This window comes from Onychomys torridus, chromosome 3, assembly GCF_903995425.1.
Source record: "Onychomys torridus chromosome 3, mOncTor1.1, whole genome shotgun sequence".
Lineage (NCBI taxonomy): Eukaryota > Metazoa > Chordata > Mammalia > Rodentia > Cricetidae > Onychomys > Onychomys torridus.
Genome location: NC_050445.1, coordinates 112,805,676 through 112,824,172, shown reverse-complemented (window position 1 = coordinate 112,824,172; position 18,497 = coordinate 112,805,676). Strand labels below are relative to the sequence as shown.

Here is an 18,497-nt window from a genome sequence, read left to right as displayed (position 1 = left end):
CTTTTCCTAGGTTATCTGCTGCTGTGCAGAGCCACGATAGACCCACATTCCATGGAGAACGTGTTTAGCCAGTGTGAATCCTGTTTCGAAGTTCTAGTTTCTTTTAAAAATATTGAAACATATTTAAATAATTAGTCCAAAAGAAGTCATGTGAATAATATGTTAAGAAATTTGAACTATCAGCTATTAGTACTAAATCAGCTTTTGCCAGATGGTAGCCGACAGGCCCAGAGCCCAAGAAATGGAGGTGACCATTGATCTGGTATGTGCTCCTCATATCTGTGACTTGGTTAACAAAGACACTTGTGTTTAAATGAGCAATGTTTCTGCTCCACAGAAAGGAGGTTTTTGAGATGAGGCTTACTTTTTATGCTGGTGGCCAGTACAAATTAAAAAGGCATACTGGGGTGACTAGAATATCTCCTTGGTGCCATGTTCCTGCGCCTTGGTGCAGGGACTGTCTTGTAGCTCTCGTTTAAGGTGGCCTCTCCACAGGCACTAGTTCTCTGTGCACTGACCAGTTGTAGTTTTCTGTGAAAAGAAGCTCCTTTGATGAGAAGTGGGAGCTGCAGTAGTCTACGGCACAGAAGATCAGTATCAGAGAGCAGCTGTGTATTTTATCCGTTTAACAAGATGGCAGTAGTCAGCTCTCTAGGGCTTAATTGACTAACCTGACACTTAATCAGAGCTCTCTAAGGAAAGTTGCTTGCTTTCTCCGATTGTGATAGCATACCCTCATGCAGATTGATGTGTAGGCATGAACCAGTTGGTCATTCTGCCATATGAATAGTCCCTTTATTTGGAGAGAACTAAGTATTGCAGTCATTTTTTAAGAAATTACAAGGACAGTGTTGTTGGACAGTGACATTTAAGAGCTTTTTAAGTTAGATTATGTAACAATGAAATAGAGTATCATTATAGCTACAAATTGATATTGTGAAGACTACAAATTGTTAAAAGTTTCTAAACTAAAAACAGAAAATGGTGTCTTTAGTAACTTCAAAATAAGTTTGAAGTTTTAAGCTTTTCGTATCATGAAACTTGTATTTTTGTCCTCTTAAACCTTAATTTATATATTTCCTTTTTTTTTAAAGTTTGCTTTTTTAAAATGTTGCCTTTTCTGGATTCCCCCTCCCCCGCCCCCCGCCCGCCCGGATTTCTTTTACAGAAAGTTCCAGAATCATTGTCTTCAATCGCATTAGGTGATCCAGATACAGATACTGTAAAGATAAGTGAACCGAACAACGCAGGTCCAATAGAGGAGCTTGGTGAGGTCTCTAGACATAAAACCGTCAGCCAAGTATCAGCAGATGAAGAGAGGGAGATAGTGAGCCGTCCTGAGGGTCATTCAAGCGTCCAAAAGAAGTCACCCCCTGGGACATCGCAAGGATTCGATCCTGAGTCCAGCTCCGCTCCCTCCAGTCCTGATGCTTCGCACACAATGGCTGATTCAGTTCTAGGCTGTTCAGGAGGAAGCAAGGTCTGGAGGGCATCCTGCATGTATGGGGCTAAGTGCTACAGGTAAGATGGGCCCACAGGTGGTGTTTCAGCCCCATGCTTCACTACGTGCTGCCTGTGGTCCTGTGCTGTTGTGTTAAGAGCCTAATAAACCATTGCCCTAAGGTTAGATGCTTTACCAAATTTCTACTGGATTGCACTTTCCCACTCTGCATTCTGGTAAATCCTGCCAGAAGCTTTTAAAATGCAATGGGGAATTAAATGTTTTATGTGTAGACATGCTGACTAATGCAAGTACCTGAATACTGGGGAATCCAGACTTAAAAACTGAATCACACAGACTTAAATACCTGCTTATTTAATATCTTAATTTTAAAGAGATACTTTTAGAAAGTTTTACCTGTCTACTCAGATAATTTTAGATTGTGTTTCGGCATTGTGTTATAGGTATATTCACATTTTTCTATAAAATAGAAAATTTTCTACTTTGAAAATTAGAAAATGAAATTTTCATGAATTCATATTTCATGCATTTAAATTATAATCTTAGTTTTAGACCCTGGGTTTATAGCAGCATGTGTTAATCGGTCTGTTTCCCCTGTTAGCCATCTGACTTATCAAGCTGTATCTGTGAAGTGCATCCTCATGCCATGTGCACAGAGTACGTACACCACGCATTCTGTTCATTTCATACTCTCATTATAGCTCTTTGAAATACACTGTTATTGTAGCATTAGAGTAGCTGTATTTTTCAATTTCAACAGTCGTGAGTTTTAAATTTATATATGATATTGTCTGTGGATATCCTAAGTCTAGAACACTATGTAAAAATCTACAGCAAAACATAAGTTATCTATTACTTTGGATTTGGAAAGACCCTGTTTTGTGTCTGCGTTAGTTGGCGAGGGCAGCCATAACAAACTCTCACAGACTGGCTTGCTTTGGTAACAGAATTCCCCTCCTCTCAGTTCTGGACGTTAGCAATCCAGACTCCAGATTCTGCAGGTCTGGCTTCTCTTCTTGCTTTGACGGTGGTTGTTTTCTCGGTGCCTTTGCTCTGTATGTCATTTTCCTGGTGTCTCTTCCTCACCGAGGAAGACACCAATCATTTTGTGTCAGGGACCCAGCATTATGACCTCACTTAACCTTAATTATCTCTCTCCTAGGTATATTGGAGATTAGTGCTTCAAAACATAGGAGTTTTGAAGGGACCAGTTCAATGAATAGCAGTATTCAACACTGTCATTTCCTTTTGTTAAAAGGAGTAAATGTTTTATCAAATAATAATTCACTCACTTATACTTTATAATAATATGCTAGTTTTAATCACTCTAGTTTTAGGTAGTAACTAACTTTATTAATTTTGAAATAAAGGATGTCTGAAAAATGTTTAAATCAAAAAATGAGTATTTGTAACAAAGAGGAAGAAATAATTTTATTGAAATGTTTATATTTATAAAGAAGGAGAGGAATAGCATGTCAAGTCTGAGATAAACCCACACATCTGCACACATCGTATCTATAAAGTCATTACAAAAGTCTAGCTTTTCTTCAGCCTCTTGAACCTACCCCTCCTCTCAAATGGATACTATCCCAAGTCTCTATAGTTCCTAAGTTTGCATTCCTCTTTGTTTTGTGTTTTAATGTCTAAAAATTAATATACAAAGTAATGGGTTTTATTATAATATTGTCACATATTTGTTTTTATAATTTATTTAATTTATCCTCTGATGTCTTCTATGTTCTTTTTGTTTGTTTTCTGAGACAGGGTCTCCCTATATATAGTATAGTTCTGGCTGTCTTGGAACTTGCTATGTAGACCAGGCTGGCCTTGAACTCATAGAGATCCTCCTACCTGACTCCCGAGTGCTGGAATTAAAGGCATGTGTCACCATGTCTGGCTCTCCATGCTCCTTTTTATCTATTTCCCTGAACTTGCTGGTTCCCTTTCCTTCCTAAATAACCCCTTTTCCACTTTCATCTCACATCTGTTAAGTTACCATCCTTATTTCCCTTCTGCTTTAAGATCTCTGTCTCTGTCTCTGTCTCTGTCTCTCTCTCTCTCTCTCTGTCTCTCTCTCTCTCTCTCTCTCCATCCCCTTTGCTGTCTAATGACTCACAACTGCTCGACTCCCACATAGGATCCACATATGAGAGAGGTGTACTATTTGTCCATTTGAGTCTGGCTCATTTCACTTAACATGATTATTTTCATTTCCATCCATTTTCCTGCTAATGTTAAGAAATTTAGAATGTGATTCTCATAAGCATAGAGACCATAAAGCATTGCTATTGTTACTGATTAAATGTAGAAGCAAGGAGGAAAAGCCAAATACCTTTTCTTAAGCATGCATTATATATCCATGAATTTTATATTTGAGCTATGAAGTTACATAGGGGTCGGTGAGGAGACTCAGTGGCTGTGCTGGATAGATGATGATGATGATGATGATGATGATGATGATGATGATTACTGCTACTACTACAATACTGTCAACTTGACACAAGCAAGAGTCATCCGAGAGCCTCAGTGGGAAAAAAGAAAGTGCCTCCATGAGGTTGGACTGTAGGCAAGCCTGAGGGACATTTTCCTGATTAATTAGTGTGGGGGCCCAGCACATTGTGGGCAGTGTTAGGTAGGTCTTGAGTGGTATAAGGATGCAGACTGAGCAAGCCAGTAAGCAGCATTCCTCTGTGGCCACCAATCCAGATTCTGCCTCCAGGTTCCTGTCCTGACTTCCCTCAGTGATGGAGTGTAACCTAACAGTTGTGAGTGGAAACAAACCCTTTTTCCCAAGTTGCTTTTGGTTATGGTGTTTTATCACAGCAATAGAAACCTAATGAAGACAAGGAGAAGAGGCACTTGCCACCAAACCCGATGACCTGAGTTGGATCCCAATAAATGCAAGGATTATTTTTTAAAAATCTGTTAAAGTATGTTATTTGTAATATGTGAAAAGGTTTATTACAGTTACTTTGAGTAAATAAATGTAGTTTCTGATTTTTCACTTTAAATTTTTGCCAGGGTAAACCCACCACATAAAGAGATGGCTGTCAAATTCTAATAATAATTTAAGAGTAGAAAAGAAGCCTGAACCAAAGAGTTTGAAAAATGCTTTTAAAAGACATGATAGTGTACTTTGTGTAGTCAAAAGAGTAACGATTAGAAAGGAAAAATGGGTCTACCTAGAATGTTGGTAACGTCTTTGCCTTAGCATACGATATAGAAATTTACAAAGGCTATGGATGCTTATATTTGTTGTATACCTACATGAACCATATAATGTTTACAAATTGTGTTTTTGTGCACATGACTTGTGATATCACACTAGAAATTGATTGTTTCCCTGGGAGTCTTTTGATGATTAGATGTCACTGCTCTAGAGGCAGTGGGACATGGGAGAATGGAACCAATAAATGAGGTGGACTTTATTCAGAGTCCCAGACAATGTATATTCTGAGGGTTAATAAAGCTCACATGGGCTGTGAAGCCCCCATGGGACTGGGCTAGGCCCTCTTGATACAGAAGATGGTTGGTTGTTTTGCTCAAACTGTTTGGGGGGCACCCAGGCAGGGGGATCAGGATCTATCCCTGGTGAATGGACAGGCTTCTGGGGTTCTGGTGCCTATGGTGTGACGCCTTGCCCAGCCTTGGTGCAGTGGGAAGGGGCTTGGACCTGCCTAGGCTCAGTGTGCCGGGCTCTGCTGACTCCCCATGGGAGACCTTGATTTGGAGGATGCCGTGTGGCTTGGGAGAGAGGGCTGGGGGGTGGGAGGAAGGAGGAGGGAGGGATCTGTGGGTGGTATGTGAAGTGAGTAGAAAATTTCTTAATAAGGAAAAATGAAAACAAATAAATAAAAAAGGTCACATGAGTAAAGTTCTCATGAGTTCAAGCTGTACACAGTTACAGAGACAAGCCACACGTGGGAGCATGTTTTTCCACGCAGGCATATAAAGGATAGTTTAAACATTTAATTGATGCAATAATGGGTAATCTGAAGTCAACTTAGTCCTATCTGCTACACCTGGGAGCTTGAAAACACATTGCAAGAACAGTTCTGGGTTTTGATGAAACTGGAGTCACAAGACTCTTGTCTTGTTTCCTTGGAGTTCTCTCACAAGCACCCAGAATTCTCTTCACACAGCTTTATTCCTGGACTGTTCTTCAACAACTGCCAGGTTGGTCAACAACATGGTGTGGGGATGGCCTCAGTCTTTATGTCATCAGCACAGGTGTTTGGTTCCCTTCTGGAATCATCAGGTATTCCTGGTCTCACTCTACAACTTCCTGGTATTTTTTTTCTTCTGATGGAATGTTTCTCACTCTCACAGGAAGAATCCTCTCCATTTTCAACATTTCAGCCACCCTGGTGATAGTGACTATGGAGATGTACAAGTCACAGATGAAGGTGTAACTGGCCAAAGGCCCGAGTGTCCCTATGGGGCAGCTTGTTACAGGTAAGGGAACTGAGCCTTGTGGCCGCGCTCCTCCCTCCATGCTTCTGAGCCAGGTGAAATCCGGTGACTTGAGCAGCTCTCCATCTTAAGTCTGTAGCATAGTTTCCATTAAATTTATGGAGAACACATTTCTTTCAGATAATTCTAAATTGTTATCAATCTTCTAAGTACCTGAAGTTTTTCTGTATTTCTGTCTAAAATACAGTGATCTTAATTTATAAGACATCCCAATACATACTCTATGAAGACTCTGAGATGTGATATGTAAGTCTATTGGGGAAGTTATCTCTGTTTCTGTCAGATTCCTCAGCTCCCACTCATCCACCCCTCCCGTCAACACCCGAACTCAGTGGCAGTGAAGATGATGAGAACCTCCCCTCTGCACATTCACACTGTCGTCCCCCCTCAGTGGCAGTGAAGAAGAGGAGAACCTCCCCTCTGCACATTCACACTGTCGTCTCCCCTCAGTGGCAGTGAAGAAGAGGAGAACCTCCCCTCTGCACATTCACACTGTCGTCTCCCCTCAGTGGCAGTGAAGAAGAGGAGAACCTCCCCTCTGCACATTCACACTGTCGTCCCCCCTCAGTGGCAGTGAAGAAGAGGAGAACCTCCCCTCTGCACATTCACACTGTCGTCCCCCCTCAGTGGCAGTGAAGATGATGAGAACCTCCCCTCTGCACATTCACACTGTCGTCCCCCCTCAGTGGCAGTGAAGAGGAGAACCTCCCCTCTGCACATTCACACTGTCGTCCCCCCTCAGTGGCAGTGAAGAGGAGAACCTCCCCTCTGCACATTCACACTGTCGTCCCCCCTCAGTGGCAGTGAAGAAGAGGAGAACCTCCCCTCTGCACATTCACACTGTCGTCCCCCCTCAGTGGCAGTGAAGAGGAGAACCTCCCCTCTGCACATTCACACTGTCGTCTCCCCTCAGTGGCAGTGAAGATGATGAGAACCTCCCCTCTGCACATTCACACTGTTGTCTCCCCTCAGTGGCAGTGAAGAAGAGGAGAACCTCCCCTCTGCACATTCACACTGTCGTCCCCCCTGTCAGGCAGAGTGGACCTCTCCATACCAGAATCTTTCTTCACCAGAATGTCCCCCAACCAGGCAGCAGGCATATTACATTGACAGAGAGGATCCTTGGTATTTTGAAACCTTGTTAATGTGTGAAGAGACTTGAATTTAACCAGATTACAAAAGGAAGTAATCCCAAACCTAAAGAGCTTTAATGCAGACAGCCATTCTGTTCTTTTCGGTAACGTTGAGTACATACTACTGACTGGAGCCGCTGGTACTGTGAGTTGTTGCACAGAGCCTGTTTTTATTGAACACACCAAGGGTGCTTACGTTTCTATTCTGCAAATGCTCCGAGCTGGTTAGGGTGTTACTCAGACTTCCTCCACTCTCACTGGTTTCATTCTGTTTCTGTTACTGAGTACTGAACTCAGTAACAAAAGTTCTTCAGAATTTCTAAGTCTCTTAACTTGTATGTTTGTCTCTTTTCTTTAATCCTGTTAGCATTTTCTGTCTTAAAAATGTATGTTTTTTCCTCACTGGAAAAGCCATAAAAATGGTGGAGAGCTGTCTGCCTCTTCCACGTTGGTGGTTTAGGTACTTTTCACAGCTGCTGTGACTGGGTTACTTTCCCAACTTCTTTTTCTGCAGGTTCACTTTTGGTGTGTAGAAAGCTGCTCTTTTGATGTTGATTTTGTACCCTGCTACTTTGCTGGAACTTTCCACTGTAAGTCTTCTAGTGGAGGTGTAGTAGGGCCTCTTAAAGAGAGGACCATATCACTAACAAAGGGGCTAGTTTGACTTCTTCCTCCCCTGTTTGTGTCCCTTTTACTTCTTTGCCTTATTTCTGAGATTTCACACATTATAACGAGTAAGAGAGTTGAGCGTGAGCAGCCTTTCTTACTTCTTCAGTTGTTGGAGGCCAGCTCCAACCTGTTGAAGGGTTCTTGTGGGGAGGAGTGAGGAATGAAGAAGTATTAGATAGAAATAATAGACGAAGAGAAAGACAGAGACACAGGATAGCTTCAGGAGGGCCCTGGGTCAGTCATGATGGGCTTTTTATTCATCAGCAAGGGGAGGAGCCTCCCCCTTTCAAGGTCGAAGTATAAAGTACCAACAAGTGTAGACCCTTCAAAACACCTGGTAACCACACCCTTGGCCAAATCATCCCATTATGCAGCCCTGCTGGGTAAAGCAAGCTCAGACTATTGACTTAGAGTAAGGCCTTACTAGGGAGCCTCTGTGAGCCCCCACTCAGTCAGCATGATGTTATCTTTGGGTCACAGTGAACTCAATGCTGAGTGGATTTAATTTAACCAGACATGGATTTTGGAGCCCATGTAGCAATGCAGGTGTTGGGGAAGCTGTCTTCTGGGCAGTGGATCAAGACCCAATGATTGGGGCAGAGGTGAGGGGGGCACTGGAAGGTTCCTCTTTGAATCTGTGGCTTTTGTAGTCATGGTGCTGTCCTGTTTCCAGGAACCCTCTAGAAAAATCAGTGCTGAACCACTGGGTGTTGACCTGCAGTGTTGGTCAAGCTACCAGGGAAGGAGTCTGAATTATAACTGCAGAGAGCCCTGTGAAGATAGCCAGGTCAGAGAGGAAATGGAAGTGCTTTCCACCCAGTCATTGAGTAGAGAGACCCAGGGAAGGGAAAACCAGATGCAGGAGTGATTGTGGAGCCGCAGTGCTGGCCACTGCACCCCATCTTAGGATGCATCTTCATCTCCCCATTGAAAGTTGCAGTCCGCTTCACACCCAGCCAGCCAGCCAGCCCACGTCAGCCAGTTCCTTCACTTGTTTTTAAATCCCAACATTTAGGTAATTGACATTTCTCAACCAGACTTCGAAAGACACTCACATCATAAACAACTAAGACCATATTTGACTTTTCAGTGATCTTGCTCAACTATTATTAAGGGGGCAGAGGTGGGGGGAAGACCCCTTGGTATCCAAAACAAACATGTTCACAGGAAAAGGGGGGGAAAAAAAACTTCAAGTTTCAAATGACCCCAGATAATGATAAAATAAATAATAAGTGATCCATGTAGAAAATAATACTTACCAGCTGGGGTTGTAATTCAGTGGGTAGAGCACTTGTCAGGCATGCTCAAGTCCCTGGGTTTGATTCCCAGCACTTGTGAAAAAAAGAAAAGGAAGGGAGGAAGGAAGGAAGGGAGGGAGGAAGTGGACAGAAGGGGAAGGTAAGGGAGGGGAGAGGAGATGAAGGGACACTTGTCAGTGGCCTATTCTTTCATTTTTGTAGGTTTGAAACTTTTTAAATAACAACTAGCAAAACTCCTGAGCTGCCCAGTAATCTTTTTCCTAGATAAAGGAGGAAGATCTTTGGTGTCCATGCCTTTTTTCCGTTCCTTCTTCCCTGATGCTCGGCACTGGCAAGCGCTGAGTTTACGAGTCAGTCCCCTGCTCCAGCGTGTTCAGTAGGGAAGGGTGCCGAGGCTGTTTGGTGCTCCTGGGAGCACGCCAGTTGTCTTGTTCGTTTTTCTCAGGCTCACAGTTTCCACTCTAGCAGAAGGTCAGGTCAGGTTAATTACCCCACAGTCTTATGTAGACTTGTTTCCAGCCCTTGAGACTGTTGAGTTATGACCCTAATTAGCTGTACAGTTGCCCTCTTGCACTGTTTAATGCTCACCCACAGGAGAAGCTGTGAACTAGCATCAAGGACTGCCACAGACACCTGGCCCAGGCCTGGCCTGTGGAAATAGTCTGGCTGATTCTGGAACCACCCACCAAGCTGCAGCCTCCTGCGTGTGGGCTCTGTTGTTAGCTCTTCCTCAGACGGGGACACTGACACTTAGCCTGTAAGAGGATGCTTGGGCCAGGATCCTGATGGGGTGTTCCCCGTGTTAAACCCGACCCTCCTTTCAATAGTGACATTCCCGTCAATAGAATTGTTACTTTTCTTAAGGGTCAGTAGAAGATGTTTTATGGAGGGAGGTCTTTTTTTGGGAGAGGGCGGGGTTGAGACAGGGTTTCTCTGGGTAGCTTTGGTGTCTGCCCTGGAACTCACTCTGTAGACCAAGGTGGCCTTGAACTCAGAGATCTACCTGGCTTGCCTCCCGAGTGCTGGGATTAAAGATGTGCACCACCACCCCCGGCAGGAGGGAGTTTTTAAAATCAATTTTAAATTGCTCTTGAGTGAGCAAGGAGCTCTACCATTTTTGTTTGTTTGTTTTAAATTTGTGTTGTTCGATATGCTAGTCAAGTTAGCTATAATTTAACTAAATTAACTAAAATCACCATAACAACTTACATGCAATGACATTGTATTTTTCTAAATCTTATTACTTAGCTTGCAGTTATGTTTTTATAATGACTTCCAATTGCCTGGAATAAGGAAAATGCTTGGAGCAGATATAAAATATTAGGTAATGCTGAAAACCAGGAAACCACTGTTTATATGAGATGGTTCCATATAATTAGAAATTATTTGTTTTATCTAGTAGTTTCAGAGGCACAGAAGAGGAAAATCATAGTCCTTTAAAGATAATATTTTATTGTGAAACATTTTAACAAAGTGTACAGGTTTTAGCTGATAAAAAAAGAACATTTTTACATTGGTGCTGTAGTTTCTAAGTGGAAGATTTAATCATCTGATTATGATGAAGCTCTTAAATCCAGTTCATTAAGTTGTCTGCATTCTCTATGCTGTCGTTTCGTGAGTTCAGAAGTACTAGCCTTGGCAGGGGATGCACACTCAGTAATTACTTCAGTGAGAAGGTCAACCCCTGCTGGGCAGAGTGGCCCATGCCTAGTCATCAGGCGGTGATGAAGATGATGATGGAGGCAGAGGAGGGGTGGAGAGGCAGGAAGGAGGGGCAGGGGACAGATCCTTTCCTAAGGTGCTGCTTGGCCCTAACTTTGTCTCTGGGTTACTGAGCATGCACTTTACCGTCCTAGCACTTTCCAGTCTTTGGGGAACCCGGTCCTATTTTTGCCTCCTTTTCTTTTTCAGGAAGAACCCCCAGCACAAGATGGAATACAGACACAGTGCACTTCCGGGTAAGTAACTGTGCTTCGGTAAACTCAAAAGAAACCTGTAAGTAACTCTCCCATTAAACCAGTTATTTAGAAAATATTGTTGCTTTTGTGAATTATTGTTGCTGATTTGAATTATTTCTCCTAGGTTATTTTTAATGAGTTTTTAGTTGATCTTTTTTTTTAATGAACTTTCAGAAGCTGAGTATGATAGCTCATAACCTGGAATCCCAACACTTGGGAGGCTGAGGCAGGAGGATTGCCTCAAGTCTGATCCCAGCCTGGGCAGCATAACAGTTTCCTGTCCAAATAAAGGAAAGAATTAGAAGCTTATATACAGCAAATACTTTTCCCAGTTATAGCCCAGCAGTATATGATGTTCCTGTGTCTTTTAGGCATCTTTTGTTTGTAAGTATGTGAGAACAAACTAGAAACTGTGTGAGCAGTGATGAAAGCGAATTGACTTCCGTACAGACAGGCTGCGGGCAGGCCTGGTTTTGCACAGTGCTTATTGCGTTGGCTGGTTATTACTGTCGGCGCGTCCCTGGTTTCCCTGCATCACTCTGTCTAGAGGACTGCTCCTTCTCCAGGTATTCCTCTCAACTAGAGGGGTTTTTACAGCCTTGTTAGCCTGCGACAGTAGAATCGGTGCTGACATCTGAGGAAAGAATGAACAACTTTTGATTCATGATTCTTAGAAGAAAGGCTGGATTTCCTCCTTCAACTAGCCTAGACCAAATCTTCCCTTGGAGCCAATCACAGTAGCTGGTTATTCTTCTGAACCAGAACATGGACCTTCTCCAGTACCACTGGGACTGTGCATCCTGTTAGAGTGCAGACCTGTAGCTGCCAGTTGACCACTGTTCTACCTGGTTTTGAGCTCTTTAAGAATTTTCCTAGAAAAAAAAAATTTCTTTTCAATAAACCTCAGTTTCTTTGGGTCGTGTATATAATGGAAAGACCATGTCAACACATAGTGTGGATGCCCACGAGGAGGGAGAGTAAAGCATGTGCTGTCAGGACTGTGTGTCTACGTGTGTAAACCAGCTTGTGACCAAACCATGAAGATAACTGGAAATGAGAGCAATCCACCAAGACCTCTTTGGTGACCACTTAAGTGTGTTAGAACTCTAGACATAAATGGACCCCTTTGTCTTGGCTAGCAGGGTTTGGGGCTCTTACATGACAGAATCTCTTTACTGGATTGGATTTAATGATTTTCCAGCAATAAGGTAATTTTTATTTAACTATTTTATTGGAAGATTATGCCAAGATATTGTGCCATATAAAGACATTTGTGGGGCTGGAGAGATGGCTCAGAGGTTAAAAGCACTGACTGTTCTTCCAGAGGTCCTGAGTTCAATTCCCAGCAACCACATGGTGGCTCCCAACCATCTGTAATGAGATCTGGTGCCCTCTTCTGGTGTGTACGCATACATGCAGACAGAACACTGTATGCATAATAAACAAATAAATAAAATCTTTAAAAAAAGACATTTGTGTATCTTTATAGACATAGGAGCTATTTATCTAAAAGCTGTCAATATGCATCATATAGCATAGTTTAAAATGTCTGAGTAGTCTTTGAACAGTTTGTTGGGATTTTGTTGAAGTGTTTTCTAAATGAAGAATATACTTTAGAACTGTGAACTTAAAATATTTTTTGAGATTAATATAATTACAACATTCAACAGTGAATGTTTAAAGAAATTTTTTTTTGTATTGGACAGCCACTTTTTCTTATTAGCAACACAAAAGCACACACATTTAGACTGCTGTTTAACTGGGGAGCCCCAGTGTCTCTGCCCACTGTTTCAGTTACTTGCAGTCAGTACTTGTCTGAAGACAGCAAATAGAAGAGTCCCGAAATAAGTAACTCATAAGCTTTAACTACTGTTGTTTTATTTATTCCATTTCATTATTGTTGCTATTAGTCTCTTACTGTGCCCAGTGACAAATCAGGCTTTATCATAGGACGTGTGTGTGTGTGTGTGTGTGTGTGTGTGTGTGTGTGTGTGTGTACTGGCTTCAAGCTCCCCTTGGAGATCTTAGGACAGCTGTAAGAAGGAAGCAACTCTGAACTCTTGGGAATCTCTGTGTGCTGATGTAATCAGAACACCTTTTCCTCCTCTGAAACTTGTGGGTCTGAATACTTTAAATATTAAGTTAGAGATTAGGGTCTCATAGTTCCTAATTCAGAGATATCTAAGACAGAATTCTGACAGTTGTTTTTCTCATCTCCCAAATGTTTAACGTTTATCATTACCCAGCTCCTAAGCTCATATATGCATTTCTTCACACACTCATTTTTTTCATGTGTCATGTGTCTTCTGTGTGAGGAAGGTCCCAGGGATATGAGAAGTACCCAGAGCTAAGAGCTCTTGAAAGAATCAGTAGGACTTGCCCACTGATGTGCCATGGAATGAAGGCCAGCGTGAGGGAAAGGAACTAGCCATGGCCTTGGACGGCAGTACAGGTGATCAGGAGGATGGAGATGGCATTCCACACACTAGAAGTAAGGAGAAAGAACTAGGTCCATTTTTGTTTCTTTTTTTAAAAAAATTAAACATACTGCATTTGAGGTGGACAGTCCTGACCACATGAGACAATCAATACAGTATAGCATAGTATCAACATTAAAGCAGCCGCTTAGACTCTGGGATTTAGTTTCTCAGTGGTAGCCCTCCTGAAACGCTGGGTCCAGGGCTTTTCTCCATGTTGCTGCGGTTGCATTGCTTGTGTATTGTTCTGTTGCCGTCAGCCGCATTTCTTCTGTATCTAGCTAACATGATTTCTTACTAGCTTTCCACACGTTTTCAGAGCGCTAGAGGTTTGGCCCAAGATAGTGAATGCACGAGAAATTGGTGCAGGGAAATTTTGTTGTACTGCTGCTGCCTTACCTTGGGCCGCATGTCAAAGCAGTTATCGCCAACATTCACATCTGACTTTTGGGATTGTTCTTTCAAGCCCCTCACTCACTAGGTGGTATGCATCCTTCTAGGCAACTGATGCTATTTCAAGACCCCTGAGAGCTGCTGTAAAGCTTCTGAACTTTGGTAGTGGTGTGCACACACTGATGTGTCCCCTCGTTCCTCCAAGAAACGGAACCCAAAGATCTAGAAAGTGATTCAAGAAGAGCAACAGGGCTCACCTGTGATTCAAGCTCTGCTTAGATGGGAAGGGCTGAGAGGAGAAGGGAGTGTGGGCGGTCTGTCAGAGAGAGAGCCGGTGCAGTGGGCTGTCAGAGAGAGAGCCGGTGCAGTGGGCTGTCTGTCAGAGAGAGAGCTTGTGCAGTGGGCTGCCTGTCAGAGAGCTGGTGCAGTGGGCTGTCTGTCAGAGAGAGAGCTGGTGCAGTGGGGTGTCTGTCAGAGAGCTAGTGCAGTGGGCTGTCTGTCAGAGAGAGAGCTGGTGCAGTGGGCTGTCTGTCAGAGAGCTAGTGCAGTGGGCTGTCTGTCAGAGAGAGAGCTGGTGCAGTGGGCTGTCTGTCAGAGAGAGAGCTGGTGCAGTGGGCTGTCTGTCAGAGAGAGAGCTGGTGCAGTGGGCTGTCTGTCAGAGAGAGAGCTGGTGCAGTGGGCTGTCTGTCAGAGAGAGAGCTGGTGCAGTGGGCTGTCTGTCAGAGAGAGCTGGTGCAGTGGGCTGTCTGTCAGAGAGAGCTGGTGCAGTGGGCTGTCTGTCAGAGCTGGTGCAGTGGAGTGTCTGTCAGAGAGAGCTGGTGCAGTGGGCTGTCTGTCAGAACTGGTGCAGTGGGCTGTCTGTCAGAACTAGTGCAGTGGGCTGTCTGTCAGAGAGAGAGCTGGTGCAGTGGGCTGTCTGTCAGAACTGGTGCAGTGGGCTGTCTGTCAGAACTAGTGCAGTGGGCTGTCTGTCAGAGAGAGAGCTGGTGCAGTGGACTGTCTGTCAGAGAGAGAGCTGGTGCAGTGGGCTGTCTGTCAGAACTAGTGCAGTGGAGTGTCTGTCAGAGAGAGAGCTGGTGCAGTGGGCTGTCTGTCAGAACTAGTACAGTGGAGTGTCTGTCAGAGAGAGCTGGTGCAGTGGGCTGTCTGTCAGAACTGGTGCAGTGGGCTGTCTGTCAGAACTAGTGCAGTGGAGTGTCTGTCAGAGAGAGAGCTGGTGCAGTGGGCTGTCTGTCAGAACTAGTGCAGTGGAGTGTCTGTCAGAGAGAGAGCTGGTGCAGTGGGCTGTCAGAGAGAGCTGGTGCAGTGGGGTGTCTGTCAGAGAGCTGGTGCAGTGGGCTGTCTGTCAGAGAGAGCTGGTACAGTGGGGTGGTAAAGCACAGCAGGAGTTTGCAAGTATGAAAACATACTGCTGTCCTGGTACATTAAAAAAACAAACTAAGCCAGGCAGTAGTGATGCATGCCTTTAATCCCAGCACTCACAAGGCAGAGGCAGGCAGACCTCTTTGAAAAAAGAAAAAAAGAAAAAAGAGAGGGGGGGGGGGGGGAGAGGGAGGGAGGGAAGGAGGGAGGAGAGAAGGGAAGGAAGGAAAGGAAAGGAAAGGAAAGGAAAGAAAGAAAGAAAGAAAGAAAGAAAGAAAGAAAGAAAGAAAAAGAAAGAAAGGAAAACTAGTCTTTGGTTGTAAAATGAAACATTACTAAAAATATTATTATAGCATATAGTAAATTTTCCTTCTCTAAAGGTATTTGTACCAAATAATATTTATGGGAAAGAAAAAGGAAGATAAAACCTGAAGAATTAAGGTATTATTAATCTGCTATGAAGCATGCATAGCAGCAATTTGGAATGATTCTCCTGGGGATCTCACCCAGTGGTTTGTGCTAGGCAGGAGCTCTTCCACTGAGCTGTGTCCCCAGCCCCAGAATTGTTCTGCTATTCTTACAATTCTTATTATGTTGTGTCATTCTTACGGCTTCCTCTGTAGAATTAGAGTAATTAGACAATTGGAGAAGGTCAACATTTCCCTGCAGCCTTAGAGGCCGACCTGGCCGCATCCTAATACAGTCTGGTGAACAATGGGGAGTCAGACTTGTAGTTTATTGCTTTTTCTAAAAGGTGTTTCACCATCACAGTAGTGAAGTGTATTCCATCAGTTGGTGAAAATAAATGGCAGCTTATTTCTCCTGCTCTGTCTTCAAGTAGTCAAGCTGCCAGTCCATTTTCAGAGTTCACACTGTTTCGCTGATTTGTAGAGATAGTAAAGATTCTTATTTTGGCTTTAAAATGATTATAGAGTTATAGAGGATCTTTGAAATAATTTAATTACTTTATAGATTTAAAAAATATTTAATCCCATTAGATAAAGTTCATCAGAGAATTAGTCCCTACTTTGAGAGATCATTCAGAGTCCGAAAGAGTAAGAACAAAGTTGGGGAGTCTGTCAGGAAACCTTTCCCTACAGCAGTTTGGGGTCCAAGATCAGAGGAAAGGCAGACGGGACCTGGGACAGCCTGGAGAGAATCCAGGCCTGACAGGGCTTTCCTAAGCTGCTGCTGCTTGGGGAATGCCCTTTGTCACTGAGGTTTCCCGAGAAAAGGCTTCCTGGTTGGTTCTTAGTGTCCAAGCATCTACTCACAAGTGGCTCGTGCTGCCACCACTTGACCTTTGGCCGAGTCAGTGGGGATGGGAGAGTATTCCTATCAGCAAGGGGCAGGACATAGAGTAGCTGGGATGAAGGTCTGGACAGCATGGTCTTACTAGGGACCATTGCTTTGACTCTCACAGGCCAGGCTAGTCACAGGGATCTCACAGTGTGCAGAGTTAGAATAAAAAGAAACACATAATCACTTCAGTACCTGTTGTAAACTTAAAGTAGTAGGCTATATAGTGATTAATTCTTGCCACAGGGAGACATTTTACAACAGGCATCCCTCACCCCAGCTTGAGTAGTGATTGATGTGTTGTTTGCAATGTTCTGCTTTTCAGTCAGAGTTGCTCTAGATGAAGATAGTGATGATGTTGGACAGCCTAGTGAGAAGGACCTGAACGACAGCTTTGCCACCGACGATGACCAGGACGAGGAAGATGAGTATGAGCCGATAGATGAGGATTCAGACTGGCAACCAGGAGAGGATGATGAAGAGAAGGAAGATGTGGAAGAGCTTTTGAAAGAAGCAAAAAGGTTTATGAAGAGGAAAAAGTAACTTTTCTACAATAATATCAAACTCAGATTTGCTTTTTCTTTATGGGAAACATCCAGAAACTGAGTAGGCACTTGAGTAATCATTTTCTTCTCTTAATAGTTCTCTGCACTTGAAACACTGAAACACCAGCCATCAGTGAAACGGGTGGACTTTGTGTGATTGCCTGTTTTGGAGTCTGTTTAATTCATCTGTCAGTGGAAGCAGGCCACGAGGTTAGGCAGGGACTGACATTTTTCAATACTTTACATACTGCTAATAAAAGCCATAGGTTGTACACACCTTTGATCTTTGTAGTGTACTATGCAACCTTTTCCAGGCGACTGCAGAACAGTGGGAGGCACAGCCCTCCACTGCTGTTTAGAGTCCCCCCCCCCAAAAAAAATGACAGCTGTGCAGTGTCTGGTATTTTTCAAATTCCTTATAGATATGGCCTGTGATTTAATTCACTGCTTTTGTCCTTTGGATCCTGGGAAATTATGAACCAACAGATGCTGGAAATGATCTTGCTACCCTATAGGGAAGCGATGTTCACCTTGCAAGGAAATGCTTTCTGCACATCCCACAGCTTCAGCTGTTTTCACATCTGCCCCTTCTTGACTACTTCCCTTGCACTGTGTAGCTTCACACTTAAGCTACAGAAAAGCTTCAAGCCATAGTTTTCTGAGGGTCTCCTCAGCTTGGCTGAGAGGGGAAAGTTCCCTGCCACGGTTGGGGTTCTGGCCTCTGAAGAAGCCCCTGCTCCGAGCTAATGATGTACATCTCCTCACTCGTCCTTGGACCAAGCTCTTTTTAGGCAGCTTAGGGTTTCTTAGTTCTCACTGTGAGCAGAGTCTGCACACAGAGCTGGGGTGTATGAGTCAGGAAGCAGCAAGCTAGAAGCACCGTGACATGCTTTAAAGAGGAAATAAAATGCGCATCTTAGAAGAACAGAAGGTGTCGAGTATGGTTTCTTAGTATATATGAGACTCTCCATGTAATTGTACAATGTTAAATTTTTCTTAAACTAAAGAAGGACAAAATAAATATTTCTCTATACTCTTATTAGTTACTTTGATTTATTTGCAAACTTGTTTTTCTCTTCTGCGTTAGGTTCTCTAGAAGAGCAGAACTGAGAGGAATATGCTGTGGGGGGTTTCTAAGATTGCGGGCTGGGTAGTCTGCATGGCCATCTTTACCCTGGAGAAGCTGGGCTGACATGGTGAGGGCTGGGTAGTCTGCATGGCCATCTTTACCCTGGAGAAGCTGGGCTGACATGGTGAGGGCTGGGTAGTCTGCATGGCCATCTTTACCCTGGAGAAGCTGGGCTGACACGGTGCGGGCTGGGTAGTCTGCATGGCCATCTTTACCCTGGAGGAGCAGAGGCCCAGAAGCTGCCCAGTACATGAGGTGAAGTCCCTGCAGTCTCATTCCAGCTCCGGTAGCCTAGAGAGGGTTCCGGGGAGCTGCTGCCGATCCTTGTCATACTTTAG

The 18,497-nt window shown here is 43.7% G+C and overlaps 1 protein-coding gene across 4 annotated transcripts in view; it reads left to right on the top strand.

Moving 5' to 3' along the window:
- The window catches only part of Aplf (aprataxin and PNKP like factor), a 49,479-nt gene extending 31,442 nt beyond the window's left edge, over nt 1–18,037 (top strand). For 2 of the 4 annotated variants that reach the window (XM_036182241.1, XM_036182240.1), the window contains exons 7-10: nt 1,169–1,521; nt 5,792–5,917; nt 10,908–10,954; nt 16,811–18,037. In XM_036182241.1, coding sequence (XP_036038134.1) covers nt 1,169–1,521; nt 5,792–5,917; nt 10,908–10,954; nt 16,811–17,028 — 744 coding nt within the window. In that variant the 3' untranslated portion in view covers nt 17,029–18,037. Of the gene's footprint in view, nt 1–1,168; nt 1,522–5,791; nt 5,918–7,582; nt 7,659–10,907; nt 10,955–11,128; nt 12,262–16,810 lie in introns of those variants that run through there. The other 2 variants (XR_004944537.1, XM_036182242.1) reach the window with 2 other exon arrangements.
- The last annotated feature ends 460 nt before the right edge of the window (nt 18,038–18,497 follow it).